Raw genomic sequence first — 21,853 nt, forward strand, 5'->3', positions numbered from 1 at the left:
CATGCTTGCAGTGCATGAAACGAATGCCTGAATTCTATGTGAATCTTCACGAAACAGATGGTAGTTGTGGCAAAGAATAATGTCTTTCTAGTGAAGAATAGGCCTTGCAGTGTATTTTGGAGGCTTCAAGACTGCCAGAGTTATTCAGAATAGCTGTCTTTTGTTATATAACATGATGCATCTTCTGTGTACCACCCTATTCACCCTATTCAACCTTCAATTACAGAAAACTGTTTGTGGGTGGCTTGGACTGGAGTACAACGCAAGGTAAGCTACGTATTCTACAGTCATTGAGCCAATCCTTTATGAAGAACAAAATATTGTACATATATTTAGCTTTTCATCAGGTAGTACTGTTGTAGGAAAGGGAAAATTTGGATGAGATTATTGCTATTGTGTGTTAACTCATAAAATTTTCTGTAAAGAGGAAAATGTGTTACTTTTTTATATTTTCTACTAGTGTTTGATATTGAAGCTTCTGTCAACACATTGGAAAATGACAGCTATTAGGGCATTTACTGGGATATTACTTTTCTCTTGCCTATATAAGCAAATATATTTGCTTATATTTTATCTCGTAATTAGGAAAATAGCCTGGTAAAGTTAATATCTGGTTCTGTTTAATATATCTTTTTTTTTTTTTTTTTAACAGAAACTCTTCGTAGCTACTTCTCCCAGTATGGAGAAGTTGTAGACTGTGTAATAATGAAAGACAAAACGACAAACCAGTCTCGAGGATTTGGATTTGTCAAATTTAAAGACCCCAACTGTGTTGGAACAGTACTGGCCAGTAGACCTCATACGTTAGATGGCCGAAATGTAAGTTGTTGTTATGTGGTTTTTGTTTGATTGTGTATGTGTAGTGTGCTTTGTTTTGTTTTTTTAGCTCCTGCAAAGATYTATTTTAAATTGTAGCTTCTTACTTGCAGGCAGGGTAATGTAAAAGTTACCTTGGCTGTTGGTTTAAAACTGCCTTACAATAAATAATTAAACTCAAGTGATTTCTGTTATGTTGTAGRAGCAATGCGTGGGGATGGCTTTTATCAGAGGAGTTGAATTTTAGCAGAGCTATGTTTGGCTGTCTTAAACATAACTTTATAGAGCAAAATATTGTGCACACTTAGAACTGACCGAACTGCAACTTCTTCCAGATTGATCCAAAGCCATGTACACCTAGGGGAATGCAACCAGAAAGGACACGGCCGAAGGAAGGATGGGTAAGGAAAGATACTTTTGTTGTGTTGATACATTCCTGTTTCCCAAGTTTTGGTTAGGCTTTGAGCAGTTGAAGTGAATTCATCTGGATTATATCCTTATCTTAAAATTGAGAGTCAGTATGCAGGCCTCAAATGTTAATTATCATTCTGAAAAATGACTTTTACTTTAGTCTTTGTTGTAAGATTGTGAGTACAATGTAATTGTTCRTGAACACTTTGGGTTAATGATGATTGATCAAAATTCTGTCGTATGTGGTGGAGTTTTTTGTTTTTGTTTTCTATCGGCCATACTTCCAGTTGAGTTCCTCAAATTCTGAAACAAATGTCTGGAAGTCCACTTACAGGACTGAGATCCTCTTCCAACCTACTTTGTACCCTGCAGGTTAATATGAGCTCATTTAGAAAATGAGAAAATGGCCTCAGAATATTGATCCTAGTTCTCCAACTTTCCCAAGAAAAGAGTGGGTTATAGCTGGAAACACTAAATTTCTAAACTTGGAACATGCAGTTCCTGCACTTTAACAAGTATTAGACTTCAAGCCTGGAAATTACTCCCCCCCCCCAGTCAATTTAAATTTAAAATTAATAAAGTAGCCAACTTCATTGTCCTTCTGATTTGTTTTTGTCTTTTCCTCTCTTTGGTTTAGCAGAAAGGATCCAGGAGTGATAACAATAAATCAAATAAAATTTTTGTTGGTGGAATTCCTCATAACTGTGGCGAGACTGAGCTCAGGGAATACTTCAAGAAATTCGGAGTGGTGAGTCATTCAGAAGGATGACAGTTATCAGTTGGTTACAAGAGGCTTTCCTTCCTCACTGCCTTTCCTCAGACTTTGTCAAGCTGTCAAATTTTGGTTTAATTTATAAAAACTACTGCAGTGACATATTGAAGTGTCTTGTGATAAAGTATAGTAACCATTCATCAGCTTGAAGTATATCTTGCTGTTTGTCAAAATCTRTTGCTCTGATGCATATAACTTGCTTTGCATCTTCTGTCTCCTCTAGTTTCTCTGTTTGATGTTACATTACTCTGTCTCCTTCTTGTGAAGGGAGAAAGAACCCCCCTTAGTTGACTTTGAGAGTAGTTATTACTCTTTTGAACTGTTACCTAATTTACAGCTCTGTCATGAAAGATTTTTGTTGAATCCTTGGAACAGTAAATACTTCAGTGAGCTTTATGTCTAAGATCCTTTTCTTCAAATATGCAGATAAGCTAAATTTTGCAGTCTGCTGCCATTGTTTTGATAACACTGGTTGCTTTTAAAACATCATCTGAAATCAGCCAAGTTCTGTTCTTTCCCTAGAATCTCCATAAACTACTCATGTTATTGCTGTTCATATAGCTGTCTTTAATTCATTTTATAATCTCAAACTGAGAGAAGTATATCTTCACATTTGTTTCTAGTTGGTCTTAGTTTCTCATTTATCCATACTGTTGTTCCTCTTTTCCCTTTAAAAAGGTAAACTGCTAAATGCAATTGCTAAACTCAGCTGTGAATTAAAAAATACTTAGATTGATAGTCTTAAATTTAACTCAGTCTTACTATACAATGGGAATGAGCTTGCCATCTTTTGAGTGGCCTTTAGTGTTTTCTTTTGAGTTTAAAAGTTTTTTTTTTTTTAAATCACCTTTCATTACGACTCTTCTTAGCAGTGGCAAAGGATTTGTTGATTTTTTTCTCAAGTGGATAAGTTTATGAACAATACTGTATGTATTTGATTAAGATAAAATATATAAAATGCAATAGCTARCAACTGTTTCTTTAGTTTGAAAAGCTGCAGCAGACTGAGTTATAAATAAAAATGGGGAACATGTTCCACTGTTGTGGAGCATAATTTCTAAAGACTCTTCCTCACAGACTTATGGCTTTCCAATTCTGACCTCTGGATGGCTGGGGAGATACAGGGTTAAGTTCCAGCAATTATAGAAGGCAACAGCCATTAAGTGTGAGTGCCTTTAAAAGTAAGTAAGTAGTAGAACTTTAACAGTAGTATAGAAATTGGGAAGTCAATGTAGTGTTCTTAATGAGTTCTGTTCATTCAAGTCTCATTTGAAGAAGCAGGACATCTTAGATGTTTTGTGGCCACAGAGTGAAGAGACAAAAGCAGATTCTGATTCTCAGAGGTGGGAACTGGCTGTTTGATGAGTAAGACCTATGTGAGGAAAGGGATCCAAACAGGACAGTGTTGAGGGGAGAAGTGCAGCACTACCCTGTAGCTTGACAACCCAGTTAAAGCCCAAATGGGAATAAATCTCAGTTGTTAGCATCCAGTAGGATCTATTCAAGTGGGTATGTGTGGTGTAAGAACTTGAAAAGTATGGTTTTTTTAGTTGTCAATAAAACAGGGATTTGCATCAGATTTTAAGGTAATTGAAGGGATTCATGTAAAAGTACTCAAAGAGAAATTGATTTGAAGGTGAAGATATGAGATCATATGCATTTTTATCGCAGCTTTTCTGCATCTGTAATCTTTAAGGGCCTTTGAGCTATTTTAAGATCGCTTTTGAAATAAACGCATCTCTTGTTTATGTTACAGCTCAGTCATACTTACTCTGAACGTCTTTTTGAGAAAGAAGCAGTTTTGTTAAGTATTAGACACAAGACAGTACAGAACTAGCTAACTGCACTTGTGCATCCCTGGAATATCTTTTAAATTCTCTCTCTCTTTTTTTTTTAATATATAAATTGCAAAATAGAGCAGTTTTATCAGTAGGGTACAGTTGTCCTAGGCTTTGCATTCAGGGCAAAGTGGGGATTCTGTGTATTATACTTGTGTTTTGCATAACTCTTCAAAGTTTAATTGGGGTTTTGAGTTACTATTGACACATTCAAGTTTGTGGGGAACACTTGTGGGAAGCCTTCCTCTTGCTTTACTCATGCTTTTGTCTCTGTCTTGGAGAATAGACCCTTGCTCACGAACCAAGAAGTCTGTTGGCTTGAGAGCCCACTGAGGAGACAAGTTCACATGTACATCACTGATGTATCGATCTGCTGTGCATCTGTGCTCTCTGTATTGGTTACTTGCTCATTTTTGACCTAAAACTTGTGTATGGGCTGTTTGTCACATAAAATAGTTTGAGCCTTGAGCTGAACTAAGTCCTTGAAAAACTTGCAGTTCCCATTTTTTGTTTGTGGTTCTTTAATGTGGTTAAATAACATGCTGATACTGGCCATCTGTAGCTTAAATAGCGTTACAAAAAATGTATAAGGCGGCATTTTCTAGTTGATGCTTTGCCCTATGCTGGTGTGCAAGTAAGCAATTCAGAAGAGCTGGACAAAGGTTTTTTTAATGTGCTTGTAGTAAAAACTGCTTTTCAGGGTGAGGGTAAAAGTGTATGAAAATGGAAAAAGTAGTCTTTTAAGAWTTTACACTGATGAATAGTGTTACGTAAATATAAACAGTTTAACAACCTTAATGCTAGATTAAAATCTGAAGTATAATAAGACCTTAAAGCAAAAATGTAGCAGTCTTTGGGGCTTTTTAGAGCAGATGAACTCAGAGGGCARCATTTCCAATTTATTTGTACTGTGCTATGACAGACTGCTATTGATGGCTACATCGAGCATTTAATTGCACTTTGTGGACAGAGTGTGAAAAACCAGCCTGTAGTAACTGCCTGTAACACTCCCCTGGTAGCATAGTTAGTAGAATTTCTCTTCTCTCTTCCAGGTCACTGAAGTTGTAATGATCTATGACGCAGAGAAACAGAGGCCCCGAGGTAAAGGCTGATCTAGTTTGTCCTTGAAATTTCTTCATACTCTCCTATAGTCAGATGGCAAACTATTTCACACCATCAGAAAAGGTAGATTTTTTTTTCTGTGTTGCCTCAGGAAAAAAGAATATTTCACTGGGCAAATACCACTCTGAGTATAGACTCTTCATTTACAGCTTTAGTTGGTATCTGTGCATTTAAAATCAGATGTTTCATGTTCATTTTTGTTTCTTTGCTAGTTCTTAGTTGAATGAAATCTGATACTTGAGCCACTCCTGTGGTTTAAGGTACTATTTGGGGGAGAAAATCAGCATACTGATTTTCCTCCTATTTCATATGAAAGGTATGTTGATGTCTGTAATTGCATGGGGTGGGGGGTGTTCCAGTTCAGAGTAATTCTGAACRTAAGATTAGAACAGAATCCATCCATAATGATTTTTGTTTTGGTTAAATGGCTTCACTTGAAATTCAGGAAAAGTACTTCTTAAAATTACATAAAATTTATTTTGAAATGTATATTTTGAATGGGGCATGTAGTGCCTATATGCTAGATGATTTTTTTTTTTTTAAGGAGAAAAAAATCAACTGGAAGTTTCCTTAGGCTATTTAATCAAGTCTTTAACCTTTGGTCAAAATATGAAGCAAGTTTCATGTCATCCACCTTTCATTGCATCAGTCATCTGTTTGACAATTAAGAGGCAATATTTTTAAAAATACATGAAGCTTAGTTGCACTGACCACCTTGTAGCATGTTCTACATGCTAGAGAATAGTTTGCCATCTGAACTTTCATTTCTCCTCTGACTCATTATTAAGAATATATTCTTCACTTCATATTTATTAAGCTGTTAAGTCTTAGTTTTATTTTTAATTTAGACATACATCCTTAGTGACATATTTAAGTGTTTCATAGTAAAGTATGGTAATGTTAAGTAAGTTCTTTTCTTTCTTTTTTTTTCTCTCTGTGAATTGTTTGACTGTGATTAACGATATCTCTTTAGATTTCTTCTCTCTAGGTGATAATTTATCACAGAGGTACAGGCCAGTTCCACAGTCAGAGGAGGGACGGGCTATGTCTTTTATTGGAGTGTAAACGAAGTTTCAATATATTTGTTTTTTGTTTTCTTGCCTTAGCTATCTTAATCCTCTTTCAACAGATAACTTATATTTAAGCAGAATATAAATTCATCCATTTAAATGTTCTAGAGCATCTCATTTTAAATAGGGGAGGCAGTGGAGACCAAGATAAGTGCATCTGAGTATAATTTGTGGCTGATGTTTTGAAATATTTCAGTAATTATTGCATCATCTGTATCTTTGTAATACTTATCCCAGCCTTGCAGCCTCTGAGGAGAAGGTACTAAAACATTATGCCTGGTCTGGATTAATGGCTTTCTGCTTAAAATATACTTAAAAAAAAAAACAACAAAAAAAAAAAACATACAGAACGCTTCTGGTCCACTCACAAAATTGTAGTTTAAAGCAGAAATGACAGATGTGTTCAGGTTTGAAAAACTGTCTTCAATGATTGAATTGTGCAGTGTACTGCAGAATATTCTCCTTTTATTTCTCTGATTTCTTAAACAGTAGTCTTGAATCCTATTATTTCATTTTTGTTGTATTAGATTACTTTTTATCACATGGTAACTAGCCATCATCTCCAAAATGGCTTTGCTAGTCTCTCAGAGAAAACTAGGAAATATTTCTCAATTTATACTCAGTACTCCTATTTGTGCATCCCAGAACACATTTTATCTTGCCTTCTCTTTCTGCTCTACATTCTATTATATGTAGAATGCTATTCGGTCTATACACTTGTCCTTTGAATGCGATGCCTTCAATGACTTCATACTAATTTTTAAAAGGCCACTTCACTGCTATTTTCCACTCACATCATTCTGATTTTTGCCTTCTGTTAACTATACCATCCTTATGTTTTGAACAGTTTTACTGCATGTCGTTTTTACTAGTTTGCTGATAGAAGGGTAAAATTAGCCGTGTTACTAATCCCTGGTAGCATTCTTCTACCTTCAACTTCTCACCAGGACACTGGGAACCAGATCCTCAGCTAGTGTCTGAGCTACAGTGATAAACTTGAGGTGATCTTGTATCTTCAATACCCAAGCCTTGTCTTTGCTTACTCACAATACCTCACCTAATCACATTAGCACTCCTGCAAGCTGTATTTCATCAAAATTCTTTTCTGAGCCCAAGTGAAAGCACAGCCAAACTTACTGCACCTTAAGAGAAGTACTAGCTTTGTTTTGTTGCAGCCTTTGTTTTTCATTTTTTCTATTCTTGGTTAAACCAACAAGAATGAAGTAATTTATAGATTCTTACTGTGTTCTGTTCCTCCTGCTAGCTCCAGTTCAGTTTCCTTGTTCTATTCTTTAGTCTATTTAGATTCCTTCTAAGTGCAATTTGTTGTTCTAGTTTTCAATAAAGTCCTGTCCTTCAAAAAATAAAGCTGCTGGATGATATACTCTGTCACTTCTACATTATTTAAATTTTGTCAAATTTCACGTTCCTGGAATGTTACTGTGTATTGTATTCTGATTTCTTCAATGCTCCTTATCTTATGGTACTTGGCCCTTTTCTTATGCTTTTTTTCTTTACTGGCTTCCTCAATGGCCTCTTCTCCTTCCTTCTCCCTTTCCAAACCACATCCCAATACCTCAGTCTACACCTTTCCTTGAACTTTCTTCGCAAAAAGCTAAAGGAGCAGTCTTCATGTGTAGGTGATACTCATCAGTTATCTTTCCCATGCCTTTTTAGGTAGAATACTGTAATACTGAATGTGTGTTTTAATACTTTTCTTTTTGCTCTAGTACCTAGAATTAACCTCAGACAAATATATTGTGATGAAATGCTGCTCTCAGTTGTGAGGTTGCTTTCATCACAGATCAACAAAACTTCGTTTATACTGCCAGTCTCTTGTGTGTGGGAAATGCTAAGTTTTTTCCTTTTTATTTTATTTTAGTGATGTCTTTTGCTCTTGTTGCTGACAGCAGAATTTGACCTGCTGGAATCTATTTTGGCCTGTATCTTTGTGTATTTTTTATATATAAACCTTCTCTACAATAGGCCTCTTTGGGCTTACCCAACCCAGTTGGATAAGCTTAGAGAGACACTAACTGTTATAGATACTGTATTTCTGTTTAACGCTTTAGAGCAATATATGGCTGCTGTCAGCACTAGCTGCAAAGCAAAATGCAAACCAAGGGGGAAATCTTGGGTTTCAGAAAAGCAGAAATGCATCCATGTTCCATATGCTTTTGATGCCGCACCTTTTTTCTTTCTAATTTTATTGCTGTACCCTTAGCTAATCTAAAGAATGGCACAATTTATGTACTGCATGTATTCCTACCTTTCCTGGGATTTGGTTATTACACCAGCAATGAGTGGTTGATGGCATGAACCAACCTCAGTGTTCTGTGAAATTAACCACTATTTTGCCACTCTCTCAACAGTATCAGCAGCTACAACCTAATGCAGTGGTTCTCAGAGTGTGTCTGCAAAAAATGATCAAAGTCCTGTGGCTTTGTCTAATTTCTAGTGTCTTCAGCAGGCATCACATCCCTATCCCTCATTGCCTTGTAAAGAGCCACTTGAAGACAGGAATCAGCTGAGTTGCTGTCACTGGGGCTACTCATAAATGATAAGAGAATGAAATACCCTTGGGGATCTGGAACAGTTCATAGCAATGTCTTGGGCAGGAAGAGGGGGTGGGAAGTATACATATGCATTGAAGAGAAAAGCAGCAGGAAGGATGAGAAATAAAATATTGAGAGACATAACAGGAAGTATTGTGTTCTCTATAAGCAATGCTGCTTCATTTGCCAGACCATGTTTGGAAGGAGTAGTATCCTTCCTTAAGTGCTTTCTGTAATAAGATGCGAAGAACTTGAGAACCTCTGATCTAGGTTGTTAGTTTCTGAAGCTTCTCATTCATCCATGGAGTGGTAAAATTTTTCATGCTTTAACAGCTCCATTTCAAAAATAACTCTTATTTTCCAAGGCAATATTCCCTAATTGAAAGAGTGGGTTRAGGGGTGGAAGGAAGTTGCTTTGCAGCTTTGGGTAACAGAGATAGAATAGGTTTTTCTTGRTATCCTAATTCTGAATGAGAGACAGGAGCAGCAAAGTTGCTCAGCTTTAATCTATTGTCCACAAATATCTTGTTCTTAATCATGTGGCACAGTTAGCTTAGGACTATACTAGCATTTTTTTCCACCTCCTGGTAGGTAGGCTAGGAATAAAATCAAGATAAAAAAATACCTAACTAGCTCAGTTTGTAGGTTGCATGTGTGAAACCAAGATGGGGCATTATTTGCCTGATGATAGAAAATATCCATTAAAATTTTTTCAGACTGACTTTTTTTGAAAATTTAACACAAGTCTTGGTTATCTGAAACCCCTGCTTGAACCCTTGGTCCGCCCCTAATACTGTTCATCATCCTGTTTTGTGTCACAACACCCTGCTACCTTGATTCACTCTTCGTCGTTGGCTAGGTTTTGGATTTATTACTTTCGAGGACGAACAATCAGTGGACCAGGCTGTCAACATGCATTTTCACGACATCATGGGCAAAAAAGTGTGTAGTTGTAGTTTTATTTTACCTTAAGAAAGAACCAAGTCTTGGGCAACTGGCAATTTCACTGGTGAACAAAGTTTTAGTTAAGCAGGAGAGAGTGTAAATCCAAATTCAAGCCTTTGCCCGTGAAGATGGGGAAAGTCTTATGAGTTTGCTTAAAACAGGTGAGAGAAGCAGTTAGCTTGTGCCTTAGCCCATAAAAGGGACCTAGATATTGAAAGCTTGAGAACTCAGGCTGATTTTTTTGTTTGTTCTTTTTTCGGGTTTTTTGTTTTCACTTTGTTTGTTTGTTTGTTTGTTTTCCCTCTTAAAATTTGGGGAGGCCTTGTGCTACAGACCTGGGAGTTGCTGTCATTGAATGTAACTTACTCATGTTTTGAGCACTGCCATGTGCTTCTTAAGTGCAAGGATAGTAGTTAGTTATTGTTCCCAGCTGTTTGAAATTTTTAATCCCAGTGAAACCTGAGTTGTTCAAGGCTTGGTTTAAGATACCACTCCTTCAGATGTGTATTTGATATTCAAATTTTGAGGCTCTATGAGACAATTTACTTATATAATCTTATACTTAAAAAGGAAAAAAAAAAAACATCATGAAGGATTGGTTTTTTAAAAAAAAAATGGGTCACTTACTGTGAAACTTTGATACAAACCCACGTACTCTATATAGTATTTAACCACAATGCAGTTAAGTGACCTCTGGTTGTTTCATCTTCATACTGTGTTGTCAGCAAATGTATGTTTGATAGGGAGGAATTTATGCTTACTTTGATGTAATGCAGCAAGGAACATGCTTATACCCTGTGGAAAGAAAAAAAAAAAAAAAAAACAGAAGCAAATTGTTGGAGGACACAAGGTTTAGATAGGGAAAATTCATAACTTCTGAAAGAAAAACTAACCACAGGAAATTCTGGTAAAATTTAAGTCCTTGTAGCTTTACAGCTTATCCAGAATTTTTAAAATAAACATTACAACTGTTAAACTTAGTGAAGATATTTCAAGGAAACCCAAGAATACTGTTGTTTTTCTTAAATTCTTGCAATATAAAATTTTGCATTGTCTGCTAAAGTCTTTGGTATTTCATAAGCATTTGTTTAGCTGACACATGAGATGTTCTTGCATATCAGTACAACTTGTATGGTTAATTATTCAAAACAACACTTTTTATTCCTATGAACATGTCTTGGGGTTGAGGGGCAGGCTGATTTTTTAGTAAATGGAAAGAAAGCAAAGGAGGCAGCGTGCTCCTCTAATCAAGAACATAGTGTGTGTTCTCCATTACTAGTATTTTCCTCTTGTAAGCAGCTGAGCACTCCCATTGGTGTGTAGATGTACTGACAAGAATACATTTACATTTGTATGTTTATGAATAGCTTGTGTACATTCTCTGATTTTTTTTTCCYGTAAAATTCCTTTAAACTTACAAGAACCACTTAAATGGGAAGTCATATCAAAAAGTGTGCTAAAAATACRTAGGAACAAAGGATAATACATCTACTGTAATGGTTCTGGGAAAGTATGGAGACCTCTTTGTAAGCATTCAAAACATCACCACTTAAGCTGCTAGTTCTCAGACTGTATCAGTGCTACTTCAGAGATCTCCAGTGTTTCCCTAACAATTTCAGTACCAAAGTGAAACATGATATTGTTGCTTTTATTCTTCCTTTTAATGACCAAAAAAAACCAAAACCAAAAACAGAAAAACAGAAATACAGTGTTTTCTCAGATAGGAGTAATGGAGAACATCACTTTTGGTGTAAACTGGATTTTAGGCAAGTAGAATTTTAGCCTCAATGCTATGAATATTGCACAAGGATTTTTCCAGTCTTCAGTTTGGCAGTTCACTTCCAAATGTGCACTGAAAAATTAATGGAATTCTTCCACRTAGATCATTGAACTTCTGATATTCCACTCTCTTCATTGACTAATACTGTCTACTTTTAAAATGCTATCTCTTTCTTTTTGTAATTAAAATGATATTGCTGAAATGAATCCATATGTTTTTAAAAGGGGGGAAAAATTAAAATTGCAAGGAGGACTCTGCTTTTGTAAGCAATAACTGAATTCCCTCAAGGCAAATGTGTTAAGACTCATTAATTTGAGTCCTTTGAAAAATTCCCTTGGTTCCCCTCTAGAAGGGCCTTCAGCTGACAGAGATTTGGTTACTGTCATGTATAATGTCCTTGGGGCATCTGCAGTAGGGTGGGGGTGGTGGGCTTTGTCCTTGCCTTGTGCCTATTTCCTGTTTGTTCTCTGACATGAATGGTTTTTAAGACATGGCAGGAAGAATTCTGAATACTTTATTTTTCCATACTACTCAGGCCCATTGATGACTGAGATTTATTTTCTTTGTACTCTGGCACCCATTAAAATTAATCATAAAATAAAAAAGACTTTAATTCAGCATGCATGAGTGCTGAGAGTGTTTCATTAAATCAAACTGGATTTTTTTGAGAGGTTTATATTGAATGTGCAGCTTATTTTAAGTAGGTCAAATGCACTTACTCGATGGCTTGGAACACTAGGACATTTTATCTTTGAATAAAATAAGTTAAGCACTGTGGCTTACTAATTTTAAAAACAGGAAGGCTTTTGTCACTGACTTAACACAGTATGAAGATTTGCTTCTTATTGACTCAACTGTCCATTTTTATTACTTGCATGTTTGTTTACTTTTTTGTTAGATGTAATGTAAGATTCTCTTATCACATCCATTCCCTCTGACATTGTTTGAGTTAATTGAGATTCTTTAAGCGTTAGCCTGGGGAAGGTAAGTCTTTATCTTCCATTAGACATTTAAATAAATCTAAGTAAAAGAAAAAAAGAAAAAACAAATAAATGTGTGTTTCTCAGGTATGAGCAGAACTGAAATTGTAGTTAGATGGGGTGGGTTTAAACTATAACTTTCAAATGAACCCCAAACATCTTTTGAATGGTTAAAGCATTAGTACCCTTTTTCAGAGTGTACTCTTTATACAGAAGCTTTTTTATGGAAAATGTCATCTTTGCGATTCCTGCCCTGAATGTTAAAATAATCTACAAATAATTTAAAATAAATATGCTTTTTTTAGTGAAGAGCCATTGTAAGAGGGTACTGCTGTTTTAAGATTAAAGCAAACAAATACTGTACTGTGATGGAACATAAATGATTTGTAGGATGTGTTTTGTTTGAAATACCTCAGTAGTAGGACTTGTAATGTCTTACCATCATATCATATATATTGTACCTGAGAAACATTTTAAATTACTGGCCTTAAGTTTAATTATTAAGTACTTAGACATAAGTCATAAGATGCTAAGTGTAGTTTTAAGTGTAATTAAGGGTGTGTGTGAAGGGAAGGGGGGTATATTAACCTACACCATTTCTCCTAAATGGTTACTCTGTTTGTTTAGGTGGAGGTGAAACGTGCAGAACCTCGTGATAGCAAAAGCCAAACTCCAGGGCCACCAGGTGCCAGTCAGTGGGGAAGCAGGATCATGCCAAGTGCTGCCAATGGCTGGGCAGGTCAGCCCCCTCCTACCTGGCAGCAAGGATATGGCCCTCAAGGTACTTTCTTTAGGCATCTCAGAACTGCTGTCCGAAGAGTCTTGTCTTTAAAACCTAACGATAATTTGGTTTCACTAACAAATGACAGTATCTCCAATTTTGTCAATGCTAACTCTGTGTTGGATTACTGATAGCAACACTAAAATTCTGTGCATCAGTTCCTCTAAGGTTTGCTGAGATTGTTCCTTTGTTTTTCCCCAAAAAACTTTGTTACACAGGGCAGAAATCAGTGGGTTGTGCTGAGTCTAGCAAGTGTCTCAGAAAATGCTTTACCTGTTCTGCCTCCCCCAAAAGTAATCTGCATGTTTTCCAGTAATATGGAGAAGGTGTTGTGAAAGCTGTGACTCTGCAGTGGAGGGAAAGTGACCCTCCTGGAACTGTAATTAGTATTTTTAATGAAATATAGAGTTTCAGTGATGAGGTTTGAAGTGCGTTTCAGAGGACATAAGTACAATTTGAAAAGGATGAGAGAAAAAAAATGTCCTATCTTTTTGAATTTCATTGCTTAATGTAGCCTGGAAAAATAACAAGCAGCTATGGGGCTAGCAGTGGTGCAGGGGAGCACTTAGTGCATATAATTTTCTTGATTTAGCTTGACCCCTTCAGGGCTGAAAGGAGCAACTTGTTTCAGTTTTGATTGCCGTAACCCACCCCTCCACCCAACCCCAAGATTTTGAGGACAGGATAAATACGCTGAGTTCATCCAAAGACTGTTTTGGTAACTTATGGAGAAACAAGGTGGTATAAATGATTTAGGTTTGACAGAATAGAACTTGCTTGTGCTGATGCATGAGAAATTTTCACCCGTGGGGGGAAAGGGAGTGTCACTGCTTCATCTGCTGCTACAATAGATGATACCCCAGCAGAGGGCTTGCTTGTTTCCCCATGGTGCTTATTAACTTGAAAGCTGCAGCTGAGGCTTTGACATTCTGCGCAGATGTGCTAATCTGCAACTGCACAAATTGAGAAACTAGGTTTTTCAGTGTAGTTATTTGTAGGAAAAATGATATCCAATCTATGGGAAAGATTACTGTAAAACTTAGATGCATTTATCTATCTTAATGCTGCAACAAATACAAAAGGAGATGTTTATGGTTCAAAAACTTCAAAAGCAACTGAATGATAAAGCTGATAATGTATTAAAAATGCTTTGGATGTATAGCTTGTTGCAGTTCTTAGTCTTTTGGTATTTTTTGTTATTAATTTTTTTATGTGATGTGCTCTCAGTTCTCAAACAGTGAATCTGATTTGAGTTTGGGGATTGCTGTGTGTTTTATGAATTATTTGTTGAATAATTAAGAGTCTTTTCAGGATCACATACACACCAGTTCTGGGACCATAAAAAATAAATCTGTAAGGGATACTGGGAGGCTATGCAGCCTATTCCTCTGTCCAGAGCAAGCTCAACGCTCGTGAAACCATTCCTGATTCATAATACAGTGGCAGTGTGTGTATAAATGAATGTTATGTTTTGTTTTGTTTTAGGGATGTGGGTGCCAGCTGGACAGGCAATTGGTAAGTAGGCTATGCAGGACTAGTTTAATAGACAAAATAAACCCACTGATGAGGGTGCAGTTCCTTTAAGAATTCATAGTGATTTGTGAATTTCTGTAATTTACCCTGAAATAATAAGGAAAAGACTAAGAGTGTTTTTCTTAAATAAGTAGTGTGAGGTGAAATACATCCCACTGTTGCCAACTGCATTAATTTGGTATCCAGGAATTGTCTTCTAAATTGAAATTATTTACAGTAGGAACACTCAGAAGACAAGTATTTCCCAAAGTAAGAATTCGTAGAAGGCCCAGAGTGTGTCTGAAATTCACTAAACAGCTTTACCTCATCTGGAGAATGCTGACTTAACAACTTTCTTGCTATTAAGCTTCTTTAGTTCTTGGTTTCTGTTAATTTTCTAGGTGGATATGGACCACCTCCTCCAGGAAGAGGAGCTCCACCACCGCCACCACCATTTACCTCATACATAGTCTCTACACCTCCTGGAGGATTCCCACCTCCACAAGGATTTCCACAGGGCTATGGCACCCCTCCACCATTTAGTAAGTGACTGAATTGTTTGTCCTTTGCTCATCTTTCTCTCGACTGAGCTTTTTCCTCTGTTTTATCTACCTTTAGATGCTTTGGCTAGATTGGGTATTCTGAACTATAACCAAATGTCAGTGTTTTCATCAGTTACTTAGGTTACTTTTTTCTTAGATGCAATAGTAATTTATGCTCTCTAAATTATGCATTGCTAAAAGAGTTTAGATTTATTGTRTACTCCTATTGTGACATCTGTGAGAAGTTGAGATTACTGCATAGTGACCTGGGCTAGACACAAGCTGGGATTTTCAGAGAAGCTTAAGGAATTAAGGTCGCAACCGGCATTGCAAATGTAAATAGGATTTGAGCACCTACTCCCTCAGACTGCCTTTTGAAAAGGCTAGTCACAAAYCTGATTTAAAGAAGAAAGCACCAAGCTATCCAGAGTTTCATATTCTGCTGTAATGAAACCATTTGTTCAGGATATCTCCCTCTACTGCCCAGGCCGAGATCTTGGATCTCTGTGGATTCTTCATCGTGTCTGTCTACCTTTCACATGTGCAAACTTTGGTGCCTAGTGCTACTTTTTTATGTTCTGTTTTCTCCTGCTTCAGGTTTTGGTTACGGTGCTCCACCTCCTCCACCTGACCAGTTTGCCCCACCTGGAGTACCCCCACCACCTGCCACTCCAGGGGCAACACCACTAGCTTTTCCACCACCACCACCACCATCTCAGGCAACTCAGGACATGAGCAAACCCCCAACTGCTCAGCCAGAATTCCCTTATAGTCAGTTTGGTAAGTAACTGCATGTAAAATGAACTCAGCTTGATCCCTCTCCTGTTCCAGCTTTTCTTTTATCATAATACTGGAGTAAAAAGTCAGTATTTAGAAACAGTTTACTAACACTGCAGGCACTTACATAAAGGGTGAGAATGCCAGCCACCAGCTCTAAATCATCCAGTGTTCTGGCCAGAGAGTATTTTTTTTAGCTATAAGGCATTGCTTGTTTCCTGTGAAAAGGCCTTCAGAGACCTGTGCAGTGGTAGGATAAGTCACTGATCTGCACCCCCCAAATCTGTACTTAAAACTATTTTCTRTTTTCTTTGTGGAGCTAGTAGTCAGCTTTCTCATTAAACTGATTTTGTACAGATTGGAGAATAAATTTGAAGAGTAGAATGGAATTGATTGAGAGGAAAGCATTACAGGGTAACTGTAAAAACTCTTAAGAATCCAAGCAGCATGCTTTTTCCTCCCTCACCTCCTGTTGCTACCTGTCTACCTCAAGTTGTATTTTTGTCAGAAGTGTGTATAATATTTAGGCAGTACTTAATTGTGCTGTACAGATAACAGTTTCAGATAGCTGATAGAAGACATTGATGTAGTTTGTTTTAAGCTAGGCAGACAACTAAAAAAAGACAGGTGTTTGCACTCCTGACTAAAATTTCTGCTTCCTCTCTATAATAATTGGGAGTTCTTGTCTTGCTCTTCCACAGATTCCTCCTTTAAGCAGCGTTGTCCAAATAGCTGTTTGTGGTATACTCCCTTTTTTGAAGAAGGCATTGTAATTGGTCATTTTTGAGGTCAACTTCTAGCATGCGATAGGCCCATGGTTTAAGACTCTACTGTTCCTGCACCTGAATGAGTTCTGCGGTTATGTTAGTGCATGACTTACTGTTTCATTTAAAGTGCCTGCAGAAACTGTTATGATATGAACACTTCATAAAGTTATTTGAATATATTATTCATAGTTCCAAAAACATAAAATAGAAGACTTTTAAGAAAGATTAGCCTTTCACATGTATTTATAAAGCAAGCATATGTTCTTATGTTGATGGATTTGAAATGTTTTAAAATTTGCTTATGTTATAAACAGTTGCTGTCATAGAAAGTTTTGCCATTGTGACTTGAGGAAGTTTTTCTTGTTTTGCCAGAACATGTCTCTTTGCAGATTTTTTTTGAAGGAGGGTGGACCCTATAAATACAATATGAACCCATACACAGTTGTTTATACTCAGCAGGTAGCCAAGATTCTGGATGTGATTTGAAGTTTAAAAGGGATCTGTGTTTTGACATTGTTTAAGTGTGTGTGTGTGTGTATATATATATATGTATATATGTATATATTACTGGGTTCCCAGTATATGGCGTGTGTAGTACCACTTGCCTTTTGCATATTTTAGAAGCCATATTCCTCAGTGAAATATTTCAAGTGTTTTTAGTTACACTCTTAGCATTGGGTAGGGAGGGAGGGGGGAAGGAGGAAGAGATATGTAGTACTGCATTTTGAGGGATGAGGTTTAGAATGTTAGTCTAAATAAGTGGAGCTAGTCTCTCAGTTCAGGAGTGCTTTCCTAGTCTGAAAACTGCTTATGAACAAGAGTGCTAACAAGGATAGGGGTGTTTAATATTCTGTATTGCAGTAGAATTGTCAACATGTTTATAAAGCTACGTGTAAAATCTTTTAAACTTTTTTTAAAAAGAGCTTCAGCACTTCRTGTGTTTGCAAATTAGTTAGCAGCATTGCTGTACAAATGGCAGTCTAGCTTATCTGCATGTATTTACATAAATGCATAAAACTTAGACTTTAAACAGGCACTGAGTTATCTAATCACTGTGGCATTTTCAGATTTGTCCTGGCTTGACAGCATCTTATATGCTGCTATGTTTGCAGCTAGGATGAATGTAAACACTAGTAAATTAAACACTAACATGGGTGTGTCTCCCTCACCCTAAAAAAATTATCTCTGTACAGGGCTCTCTTGGGGTTCGTCACCCTGGTCTCCTCATTTCTTACTAGGGCTGGGTACCTATTCTCAAGACCCTTCAGGCTACGCGCCAATACTTTGTTTACACTCTTATGGTCAGGCTGAGCAGTGAGAGATCTAGGTAGGTGGTGCCTATTTACAACCAATGCTCTTAATATATCTGCATTTGGGAAATTAACTTGTGTTTCTTGCAGAGTCTCTTCTTTTAAGAGGGTGGGGGGAAGTAATGTGGCTCAAAAATGTTTACTTTTGCCACTAAGGGCAATATAGTTCTCTATATTCTTTAGCTGGCTGAAGTGAAAATTTATGACTAAAATATGAATGATACTGCTGTTTACTTCGTAAGTTGTTGTACTGGCAAGGTTTTATCTTGTGTAATCAAACTGAATTCAGTTTCCATAAGCAATAAAGTGTAACTGTAATGGTTGGCACAGCTTATTTAGAAAGTAGAGTGCTCTGTGACGGCAGGTGAACTGTGTTTCACGGTGGGAAGTGCTGGTACAATGTAAGAGCTGTAAGAGGAATTATAAAAACAGAGCAAGAGGATATGTRCTTAAAAGTATACTTGCACAGATTTATGCTGTAGGCTTCCTTTGTGATAAGCAAATTGAAAGCTCTGATGTATACTACTATATGCTGCAACACTATAGTGTACAATGAGAATAACTTGATTTTTCTCTTCACTCCAAGCCCCATCCCTTACTATACAATTAAATTGTATTTTTGGTTACTTCCTTATCTTTATATGAAAAATGACTGGATTCACATTTTGAGCCAAAATGTGAATAAAAATAAATAAAGAATGAATAAATAAAGAAGCCTGTGATAGATGTGTTTCAAGGCTCATTAGTGAGAGCAAGTCCTGAGAGACGGACAGAGCTTGAAATTGAAATATTGAAGATGTGCTAAGAGACTTTGTTTTGGATTAAGAGAGTTAAACCTGCTTAAGCTTGCATAGAGAGAAGCAGAACTGCAGAAATGTACTTAGTAGTTAGGATTCCTAATACAATCTTTTATAGAAGCGGCCTGCACTGATGCCACTATTATGATTAAGAGTTGTATTTAGTTAAAGGTAGTTTTATTAAATTTCTTGATTTTTTTTTCCGGTGTTTTTAATGCACATCTAGCTGGAATTCTTGCTGCCAATATGAAAGACAACAAGTCTTTCATCTACATCCTTTTTCCCTGTCCCCTAATTGTTATCTAAATCTGATCTTTGATATGGATTATGTTGCAGAATGATAGTCACAGCCTTGCTGAATAGGCAGAAGGACAGTTTGCAGGAGAGTAAAAGTCTTCTGATTCTGTAGATGGAGGAAAATGAGAGAATTGTTGATTTACAGCATATATTAGCATAAACTTTGAGATATGGTTCCCTTTCATATTTAAATCTGACAGAAACCTGATGTAGTTCGTCATGGTAGTGGACATCTGGGAGAATGGCAATAAAGTTGCTTATATATTACTGCTTATTTTTTCCTAGGTTAGAAGAATTGCCCGTTTTCTGCAGTAGCAATAGAGGGGCCAGGTTTTGACATGGAGTTTCTTTGAACTTGCCACAAGTACACTTCAGCCTGTTCTGTTTAATAGGTTTCAGGGGAAGGATGTTGGTTCTTTTTAATGACAACTTTGAATCAAAGGTTCCATTATAAAGCATATAATGGGTGCAGCATTCGCAACCTTCTGGATTCCGCTCTGCCAGTTTTACTCCCATTGTATTTCAGTTCAGATTTGGGGGRGTTTAGTCTTTCTTGAAAGGGAGGCTGACTAGTTAACTAAAATATATATTCAGGAAGCAGCACTACTTAAAAGGGAGTTTAAGAATGCCTTCTCCAGTGTGTCTCTTTAGCAAAGGAAGTTTTTGGCTTCCCAGAGCAGGTGGTGAAATTGACAGTAGAAAGTCAGAGTCTAATCTGTTCAGGTAGTCTGAGGTGCTGCAGTTTTAGTAGCTGTTAGATTTTTTTTTCAGAAAAACATCTGTGTTGCATCTTCATCTCTGCTGAAGCTGCCAGTGCAAGTTTTTAAGCAGAAAAGCCTGCTTTTTGGAGTAGATTGACAGATACCACTTTATGTAAGCATCTGAAAAGCAGTCATGGTAGTTTAACTACCAGTCTGGGTAAGATTTTATCAAAAGTGAAAACTACCATTCTTTATACCTGTTCAGTACTTCTGTTTATTACCTATTTCTTCTATATGTGAATGCAGATAACTGCAAGAACTGAAAGCAGCTGCTTATCTTTACATGTTAGACCAAGGTGTTTGTGTGTTTTCCCTAAGGCTGTGCATGGCAGGGAGGGAGTGGCACTGGGTTTTGAATTTGCGCCTCTGCTGTTGTGTGTGCGTGTGTATAGATGATAGTGAAAGCTTACTCTGCTGCCTTTTTCCCCTTCTCCCCAGGATATGGACAAGACTTGAGTGGTTTTGGACAAGGTTTCTCTGATCCCAGCCAGCAACCCCCTCCCTATGGAGGCCCCTCGGTGCAACCATCAAGTGGCCCACCTGCAGGAGGAAGTGGTTTTGGACGAGGACAGAACCATAATGTGCAAGGATTTCACCCCTACAGGCGCTAGCATGTGCTGGCAATCAGGGAATTCTGTCCACATGGGGATATCTGGTACCAGCTGAACCCAGGAATCCCAGACTTCTGAACTTGTGACAATCACATACTTGATGGAAGAAAAACCTAACAACATTTTTTGGGGGGTGGGGGAGATGGCTTCTGAAGGCAAAGCTGTGGGTGTTTGGACTGCAGTTTTTAAATATTTTCCTTTCTCTAACCCATCAGCACAAATAAAGAAAATGTCACTGGTTCAAACTACAGGGTTTTAAAAATGTCTTCAGCTTTAATTCAAAACTTCAGGTTTCTTTTTTTTGAAATTATTTTTCCTGAGCCTTTGTTTTACCGTATATTGTAAACTTTTATGTTTAAAGAAAAAATATATACATTTACAGATTGTGAAATTTTTAAGAGAAATTTTCTACTATGTATGCTGGCTTATTTTTTAATTTAAAACAGGGTTTCCGTTAGCACTGTTGGAAGTGAGGGTAAGTTGCAACCCCCTTGCTCCTAACATTAGTGGTGGGGCGGATGGTTCAGAAACTCTGGGAGTTAAAAGAAATCTACTGAGTGTATTTTGCTTTTGTTACCTGATGGTATAGAACTGGTAACAAGGCAGGTGCAGACTTGTTGACGCACAGAGTCACTTATGAAGTGCAGCATTAGATCTGTGCTTCAAACTCTTTAAAATCCTCTGTGGATTTCATTAGGGGTTAACGGAGGCCTTGTTAAGATGTAGATTTCCCTCAGGCAAAAGGTTTAGGTGCATTTTGCACTAACCAGTGATTACCCCTGGTTTGAATAAAGAGAAGTACATTTGGATTAGAAACACAAGCCTGTCTCAATTTTTTTTTTCTTTTTACAAAAAAGTTCCTTCTGAATTTCAGTTTTCATGAGAAATCAATTGGCAGCCTTGAAAATCTTGTCCTCATAACATCAGTATACAGGCTTATGCTGTGCCTCAATGGACTGTTAAGCTACTAGCCATGGTTTTAAATCAGTAATTTGTCATGCCTGCTCAACTTATAGCCTGTTAGAGTAACTAGTGCCGATGAAAGGTCGGGAACGGCATTGTCAAATTCACTTCACAGAGGCTGAGGAGCCATCACAGCTTTTATTTGCTATAACCTGGATTGGATTTGACTTAGTGAGACTTGCATTGAATCTCCTAAATGCCTTGGCCTGAATGTAATCAGAACTATAGGTGGRTCTGTGTGTATTGGGTCATTTGCATGTGGATATCAAGGATGGGCTTTGGTTGAATGCTGCTGTTCATTTGACCTTGGATCTTCACAGCACCTTAAAAATGCATACTTACRAGCTACAGGGGGTGCATACAGATACCTAATGGTAGAGTATGTTCACCTCCAAGAAAATACCCCTCATCTTTTTCTTCGTTTTCCTCACCTTTGAAATAGAGGT

At 37.1% G+C, this 21,853-nt stretch overlaps 1 protein-coding gene across 1 annotated transcript; it reads left to right on the forward strand.

Moving 5' to 3' along the window:
• Nucleotides 1–200: 200 nt before the first annotated feature.
• Nucleotides 201–20,692, forward strand: DAZAP1 (DAZ associated protein 1; the record flags this gene model as incomplete). The annotated part of the gene is made up of 11 exons (XM_085311439.1): nt 201–267; nt 653–819; nt 1,152–1,217; nt 1,865–1,975; nt 4,890–4,938; nt 9,444–9,526; nt 12,917–13,070; nt 14,556–14,585; nt 14,984–15,124; nt 15,722–15,904; nt 20,272–20,692. Coding segments are annotated over 11 exons (1,224 nt in total), but the record flags the coding sequence as incomplete, so codon positions are not given.
• Nucleotides 20,693–21,853: the final 1,161 nt, after the last annotated feature.

This window comes from Rhea americana, unplaced genomic scaffold (assembly GCF_003343005.1).
Source record: "Rhea americana isolate MKP2758 unplaced genomic scaffold, rheAme1 scaffold_341, whole genome shotgun sequence".
In the NCBI taxonomy this organism is placed as follows: Eukaryota; Metazoa; Chordata; class Aves; order Rheiformes; family Rheidae; genus Rhea; species Rhea americana.